Here is a 7,830-nt window from a genome sequence, read left to right as displayed (position 1 = left end):
AAATTGTCAAAGACTTCAGTCACCCAGACTGTTCTCTCCGCTACCGCACGGCAAGCGGTTCCGGAGTGCCAAGTCCAGGTCCAAAAGGTTCCTTAACAGCTTCTACCCCCAAGCCATAAGACTGCTGAACAATTTATAAAATGGCCACCAGGACTTTACATTTACATTAACAGCACATGGACTCCCCAGCACATGGACTCGGTACAGGAACCACCTGTATATAGCCTTGTTATTGTTATTTTATTGTGTAACTTTTTCTTTTCTTTTTTACTTTAGTTTATTTGGTAAATATTTTCTTAACTTTATTCCTTGAACTGCATTGTTAGTTTAGGGCTTGTAAGTAAGCATTTCACGGTAAGATCTACACCTGTTGTATTCATCATTTCACGGTAAGGTCTACACCTGTTGTATTCGGTGCATGTGACAAATAACATTTGATTTGACCAAATACATACTTCATTTGAAGTGTTTGGAAAAGTCACAATGTGAAAAATGAATGGTAGAAAGATGATTGGAACCATTTCCGGGTTTGAACACTAGGTTTTATGGGTATTATGACACGTCCAATGTGGGGAACTATAATGGTGCTTTCAAGACAACTGGGAACTCTTTTTTTTTCAAAGGTAAAATCCTGACATCAGTGATCTTCAGGTCTAGCTCTAGAAAGATGCCAGAGTTTCAGACTTCAGACAAGCATTTCACCAGTTGTAGCTAGTTTTTTTCCGAGTTCCCAATTGTCTTGAACGCACTCACGTCGGAAACTGCAGATTTCCAAGTTCCCAGTTGTTTTGAACACGGCCTACATCACTACAATAGGAAGTAAACACCCTCACTGCATTGCACACACCTTTTAGGCCTCTGCAGGTGTGATACACCCTGAAAATATTGTCCAACCCGTTTACTGTGGTACTACTCTCGGCTGGAGAAAGAGTTAAGAGAATATAGACCATTGTCATGAAATGTGCTTCTTTTTGTATACATGGCTAAACCAAATGCTATTCAATCGCATATGAAGATAATGACTCTTAATTTTCACTGAATTCAGATATTGTTGGTGCAGCCCGGCATCCAAAGATACAGGACAACGTCAGGAAACCAGGTTAAGGTAAGAACTTTTATGACAGAGTGGTTGTCAGCTTTCATGCCAGTTACACTCAGACATTGCTTACAGTTGTAACGAATATACATTTGTCCATGTTCTCCCCAAAAATATGAATTTCTTAGCCACGGGATAATCACAATTTCTTCTAATTAAAAACACCTGTCTAACTTGAAATTGAGCTACTCAGTAGACAGTGTACAAAACATTAGGAACACCTGCTCTTTCCATAACAGACTGACCAGGTGTAAGCTATGATCCCTTGTTGATGTCATCGGTTAAATCCACTTCAATTAATGTAGATAAAAGGGAAGAGACCGGTTAAAGGAGGTTTAAGCCTTGAGACATGGATTGTGTATGTGTGCCATTGAGGGTGAATGGGCAAGACAAAAGAATGAAGTGCCACTGAACGGGATATGCTAGTAGGTGCCAGGCACATCGGTTTGAGTGTGTCAAGAACTACAATGCTGCAGTTTTTTTCACGCTCATCAGTTTCCTGTGTATCAAGAATGGTCCACCACCCAAAGGACATCCAGCCAACTTGACACAACTGTGGGAAGCATTGGCGTCAACATGGGCCAGCTTCCCTGTGGAACGCTTTCGACACATTGTAGAGTCCATGCCTTGACGAGTTGAGGCTGTTTTGAAGTAAAAAGGGGGTGCAACTCAATATTAAGAAGGTGTTCTTCAAGTTTTGTGCACTCAGTGTGTGTGTGTGTCAGATGGAGAAGAGGAACGTTCAGCGTTACTCTGGGACAACAAGGCGGAGGCGGTGGTGGGGTCTGAGGAGGCGCTGGAGAATGTTAGGCCTGTTTGAAATCAACCAGGAACATGAGTTCTACAGCTTCACCTGTCTTATGAAAGAGGGGCTGCATGCTGCCTTACAGACCAGCATCGACACACCAGGACCTGTCAGTAAAACTATAGTGTGTATATTATTGTCTATTTCAACTGTCGCACAGAATACATTTTTATACCATAGGAACTTACTATATTGACACAACTCTGAGAAAAGTACTGTACATACAGCACTTGCATTGTACAGATGTACTGAACAAAAAATGTAAATGCAACAACTTCAAATATTTTTACTGAGTTACAGTTCAGTCAATTGAAATAAATTCATTAGGCCCTAATCTATGGATTTCACATGGGAGGGACAGACAGATAATGACCATACTGTTTAATCAGCTTCTTGATAATCCATCCACCTGACAGGTGTGGCATATTTTAGCAAAGGAGAAATGCTCACTAATAGGGATGTACACTAATTTGTGTGCACAATTTGAGAAGCTTCGAAGTACAATGCAAGTACCTTTTCAAAGAGTTTCTTTAATAATCCCACAGCCCCCCCCCCCCCAATTTAATAAGATTGCCTTTTTTGAACTAACACTCGTATTTGTCCTTTCCCCACTACTAGCACTGTCTTTGGTAGCTACTTTGAGGTAGCAGTTACTTACTATGACTGAGATATGTGGTTGTCCCATCGACAGTGCATTCGGAAAGTATTCAGGTCCCTTGACTTTTTCCACATTTTGTTACATTACAGCCTTATTCTAAAATGTATGAAGTTATTTTACATACAATACCCCATAATGACAAAGCTAAAACAAGTTTTTAGAAATGTTTATACATTTAAAAAACAAATAGCTTATTTACATGCGTATTGAGAACCTTCGCTATGAGACTTGAAATTGAGCTCCGGTGCCTCCTGTTTCCATCGATCATCACTTGATTGGAGTCCACCTGTGGTAAATTCCAATTGATTTGGAAAGGCACAAACCTGTCTATATAAGGTCCCACAGTTGACAGTACATGTCAGAGCAAAAACCAAGCCATGAGGTCAAAAGGAGTTGTTTGAGAGCTCCGAGGCAGAATTGTGTCGAGGCACAGATCTGGGAAAGGGTACCAAAATATTTCTGCAGCATTGAAGGTACCCAAGAACACAGTGTCCTCCATCATTCTTAAATGGAAGAAGTTTGGAACCACCAAGACTCTTCCTAGAGCTGGCCGCCCGGCCAAACTGATCAATCGGGGGAGAAGGGTCTTGGTCAGGGAGGTGACCAAGAACCCGATGTTCACTCTGATAGTGCTCCAGAGTTACTCTGTGGAGATGGGAGAACCTTCCAGAAGGACAACCATCTCTTCAGCACGCCAGTGGTCAGAAGGAAGACACTCCTCAGTAAAAGATGCATGTAATGCTGCTCTGAGTTTTCCAAAAGGCACCTGAAAGACTCTCTGACCATGAGCAACCAGATTCTCTGGTATGATGAATCCAAGATTGAACTCTTTGACCTGAATGCCAAGCGTCACGTATGGAGGAAACCAGGCACTGCTGATCACCTGGCCAATACCATCCCTATGGTGAAGCATGGTGGTGGCAGCATCATGGTGTGGGGATGTTTTTCAGTGGCAGGGATTGGGAGACTAGTCAGGATCGAGGGAAAGATGAACGGAGCAAAGTACAGAGAGATCATTAATGAAAACCTGCTCCAGAGCGCGCAGGACCTCAGACTGGGGTGAAGGTTCACCTTCCAACAAGACAACGACCCTAAGCACACAGCTAAGACAATGCCGGAGTGGCTTCTCTGAATGTCCTTCAGTTGCCCACCCAGAGCCTGGCCTTGAACCCGATCGAACATCTCTGGCGAGACCTGGAAATGCCTGTGCAGCGACGCTCCCCATCCAACCTGACGGCTTGAGAGGATCTGCAGAGAAGAATGGGAGAAATCAAATGTATTTATATAGCCCTTCTTACATCAGCTGATATCTCAAAGTGCTGTACAGAAACTCAGCCTAAAACCCCGAACAGCAAGCAATGCAGGTGTAGAAGCACGGTGGCTAGGAAAAACTCCCTAGAAAGGCCAAAACTTAGGTAGAAACCTAGAGAGGAACCAGGCTATGAGGGGTGGTCAGTCCTCTTCTGGCTGTGCCGGGTGGAGATTATAACAGAACATGGCCAAGATGTTCATAAATGACCAGCATGGTCAAATAATAATAATCACAGTAGTTGTCGAGTGTGCAGCAAGTCAGCACCTCAGGAGTAAATGTCAGTTGGCTTTTCATAGCCGATCATTAAGAGTATCTCCTCCGCTCCTGCTGTCTCTAGAGCATTGAAAACGGGTAGCACGTCCGGTGAACAGGTCAGGGATCCATAACCACAGGCAGAACAGTTGGAACTGGAGCAGCAGCACGGCCAGGTGGACTGAGGACAGCAAGGAGTCATCATGCCAAGTAAACCTGAGGCATAGTCCTAGGGCTCTGGTCCTCCGAGAGAGAGAATTAGAGAGCGCATACTAAAATTCACACAGGACACCGGATAAGACAGGAGAAGTACTCCAGATATAACAGACTGACCCTAGCTCCCTGACACATAAACCACTGCAGCATAAATACTGGAGGCTGAGACAGGAGGGGACAGGAGACACTGTGGCCCCATCTGACGATACCCCCGGACAGGGCCAAACAGGCAGGATATAACCCCACCCACTTTGCCAAAGCACAGCTCCCACACCACTGGAGGGATATCTTCAACCACCAATTTACCATCCTGAGACGAGGCCGAGTATAGCCCACAAAGATCTCTGCCACGGCACAACCCAAGTGGGGGAGAAACTCCCCAAAGACGGGTGTGCCAAGTTTGTAGCCTCACTCCCCAGAAGACTTGAGACTGTAATTGCTGCCCAAGGTGCTTCAACAAAGGTATTGAGTAAAGTGTCTGAATACTTATGTAAATGTGATATTGTTTTTTAAATCAAAAATGCATGCATTTGCAATCATTTCTTAACCCATTTTTGCTTTGTCATTATGGAGCATTGTGTGTAGATTGAGCGGGTGGGGGGACAATTTAATCCATGTTAGAATAAGGCTGTTTACGTGACTGGAAAAAGTGAAGGTGTCTAAACACTTTCCGAATGCACTGTAGCTACAGTATCTTAAAATGAACACATTAACTGGAAGTCCCTCTAGATAAGAGCATCTGCTAAATACCCATAGATTTTATTTTGTTGCATATGACAAACCTTTCATTGTGGGTTGATTTATTGTTTCACTCAGGATGAACTTTCTGCTGAATATTACAAATCGGAGCAGACTCAAGTCCACAAGGTGCTATTTAAACAATATTCACATGAATAACACTGAATCACTATTCACATGGAAAACCAATCTTGACAATTTTACTGTCTATTTTAGTAAATGTTTTGTGGGACATATTTTTTTGATCCATGGTCCTCTGTTGCCTGTCCCTGTAGGACTATGAGATGCAGACATTTGCAGGACTGGTGTTTTCCAGTTTGCGGTACTCCCTGGACATAAATGAGGAGGAGTACAAGAGATCCCTCTCTTCAGACAGCTGCTATCTACAGTTCATGAGCAACTCCAAGAGCAAGGCTGACTTCTTCCTCACGTGAGGCCTACTGAAGGACAACATAGATTAAATGTGTTTATTTGATGATCTCTATCTCAACTCTTTAGTTGCACATGCAGAAAAGGCCTTTTTTAAATTTATTTTTTTAAACCTCCTTAAGGAATGACAAGAGGTTTTTCCTAAAGACACAGAATAAGCAGGAGGTGAAGTTTCTTCTTTCCAACCTGATGGCATATATGGATCACTTGGAGAAATACCCCCACTCGTTGTTGGTCAGGTTCCTGGGTGAGATAGAAAATATCACATAAGAAATATTGGGTACAATGTCACCTGTTGCATATCATTTTGTCAGCTGTGCATGCTCTTTTCTTATTCCAGGTCTCCATAGTATCCAAGTACCAAATGAAACAAAGGTGATTATAATGAAGTACACATTCAAACACAGCTGTAAAAAAAAAAAACTATTTAACTCTTCTCTTAATCTTTCTCAGAAGTATTTCATTGTGATGCAGAGTGTGTTTTACCCGGACGAGAGGATTGATACAAGGTGAAAATCTTTTGTGATGTAGTCATGTAGTTAAAAAAATCTCTTTCTCGATTGTGTGTTGACAATTTTGTCTTTGTCTCTTAGATATGACATTAAGGGCTGTGAGGTGGGTAGGTGGACTGACCCTGCATCTACTGGAAGCCCAGTAAAGATTCTGAAGGATAACAACTTTGAAGGAAAGCACATCATTCTGGGTAAGAGCCTGGTATGCCCTATATCTGCCAGCCCCTGACGGAATGGAGAAAGTCATATTTTATTGTTGTTTCCTTGTGTCTTATGACTTAAAACAGAAAGGGAAATTAAGTGTCATTCACAAAGGTAAAAACCCATGCATTCCCCTAAGAAGTAAACGTTTATTATGTGTTGACAGATCAGAAGAGCTCCTGGCTTGTGGATCAGGTTGAAATAGACACAGCTTTCCTCCGTAGCCTCAATGTGCTTGACTACAGCATTCTGCTGGCCCATCAACCCTTGCACAAAGATGAGCTGGACGGGAAGCACTCCTTTAGTAGCCTTATTGTGCGCACTGAAAAGTAGGTGTTCAGTGGCGCACAATCTACTGTATGGCAAAATAAATTACGGAGTAGTCTTTATTGGACACTCCAGACATGCAGTTGTTGCTCAGCTAATGTAAGGTAACACAGTGAGAAGACCATTTGGTAATGAGGGCTTTTACTCTTATCCTAATGTAAGCTGATTGTTATCTCTCTTCTTAATCAGTTCTTACATGCTCTTTCCTCTGCAGGTCCATGGCCCAAGACAGTCCCACAGAGGAAGATCATCCCACTATTCCATTTTTGGGGGGAGACTCTTTTCGACTGGCATCAGATACAATAGACAGTGGGCCAGACCACGTCCAGGACACAGGGGAGCACTCTGGCCATTCAATCCACTGCCAGGAGATAAACCTGCCCTCTGTAAACCGTACAGATGCAGGACTCCATGAGTTCCATGCTCATCACCGTAGGCTGCTGCCTAATTTCAAGAACTCCGTGCATGTCATAGATGGGCCAGAGCTGCGCTACTTTGTGGGTATTGTAGACATTTTTACTGTGTACGGTTTGAAGAAAAGGCTGGAGAACCTGTGGAAGAGTGTGCGCTTCCCTGGCAGAGCCTTCTCCACTGTCAGCCCAGCTACCTACTCCCAGAGGTTGTGCCGGTGGGTAAAGGACCACACCAAGTAAAACGGGGACACTGTGTCTCTAGAAATGCATCTAGCCATCTATCTAGATAATCTGGGCATTTTCCCCCCCTGTTTTTGTAGGTAACAGTATGAACAATAGGTGGCACCACAGCTTATGTTGTAGTGGTGGTAGCCTATTTCAAAATACAGATACAACACACACAATTTAATTAAGCAATAAGGCATACGCGGAGTGCCTGGATACAGCTCTTATATTGGCCATATACCACAAGCCCCCAGGGTGCCTTATTGCTATTTGAAACTGGTTACCAACGTAATTAGAGCAGTAAAAAGAAAAGTGTTGTCATACCCATTGTATGTCAGCCATTCAGTATTCAGGGCTCAAACCATCCAGTTTATACTTGTTATTAAATTTGTTCATATTATTATGGTATTCTGTGTGTTTATATAAATCAATTACCAACAGGAATTTCACTGAAGATATATTTTACCCAAACAATTATGTGCCAAGTTTCTCAGAAAACAATCATGCACGAATATGTATGACATTTTCTTGCAATTAGTCGTGAATACAGAATCAATAATAAAAACCTGTCACTGCATAATAAACCATACGCTGCATAACTTGTAGTATGGGTAAACGATAAAGGTTATAAGTAATGATTCCAGGA

At 42.7% G+C, this 7,830-nt stretch overlaps 1 protein-coding gene across 3 annotated transcripts; it reads left to right on the top strand.

The window, feature by feature from the left end:
- The first annotated feature begins 848 nt into the window (after window positions 1–848).
- LOC115111462 (phosphatidylinositol 4-phosphate 5-kinase-like protein 1) lies at window positions 849–7,584 on the top strand. 3 transcript variants are annotated; one of them, XM_029637522.2, is made up of 11 exons: window positions 849–930; window positions 1,046–1,105; window positions 1,822–2,010; window positions 5,156–5,206; window positions 5,353–5,507; window positions 5,629–5,753; window positions 5,847–5,881; window positions 5,960–6,015; window positions 6,100–6,209; window positions 6,386–6,548; window positions 6,761–7,584. In XM_029637522.2, exons 3-11 carry the CDS (start codon window positions 1,822–1,824, stop codon window positions 7,197–7,199), a joined length of 1,323 nt encoding a protein of 440 aa, XP_029493382.1. In that variant the 5' UTR covers window positions 849–930; window positions 1,046–1,105; the 3' UTR covers window positions 7,200–7,584. The 3 variants fall into 3 exon arrangements, with proteins under 3 accessions (XP_029493382.1, XP_064867570.1, XP_029493380.2); XM_065011498.1 differs by having other exon boundaries at window positions 1,806–2,010; XM_029637520.2 differs by lacking the exons at window positions 849–930; window positions 1,046–1,105 and having other exon boundaries at window positions 1,943–2,025.
- The last annotated feature ends 246 nt before the right edge of the window (window positions 7,585–7,830 follow it).

This window comes from Oncorhynchus nerka, linkage group LG27 (genome assembly GCF_034236695.1).
Source record: "Oncorhynchus nerka isolate Pitt River linkage group LG27, Oner_Uvic_2.0, whole genome shotgun sequence".
In the NCBI taxonomy this organism is placed as follows: Eukaryota; Metazoa; Chordata; class Actinopteri; order Salmoniformes; family Salmonidae; genus Oncorhynchus; species Oncorhynchus nerka.
The sequence above is the reverse complement of the archived record's forward strand: the minus strand, read 5'-3'. Positions and strand labels throughout refer to the sequence as shown.

Coding starts and splice junctions, on each gene's coding strand:
- LOC115111462 (XM_029637522.2), top strand. CDS start 1,822: ATGGAGAAGAGGAACGTTCAGCGTTACTCTGGGACAACAAGGCGGAGG. Junction 2,011..5,155: donor GCATCGACACACCAGGACCT/GTCAGTAAAACT, acceptor TGTTTCACTCAG/GATGAACTTTCTGCTGAATA. Junction 6,549..6,760: donor CTTATTGTGCGCACTGAAAA/GTAGGTGTTCAG, acceptor TTTCCTCTGCAG/GTCCATGGCCCAAGACAGTC.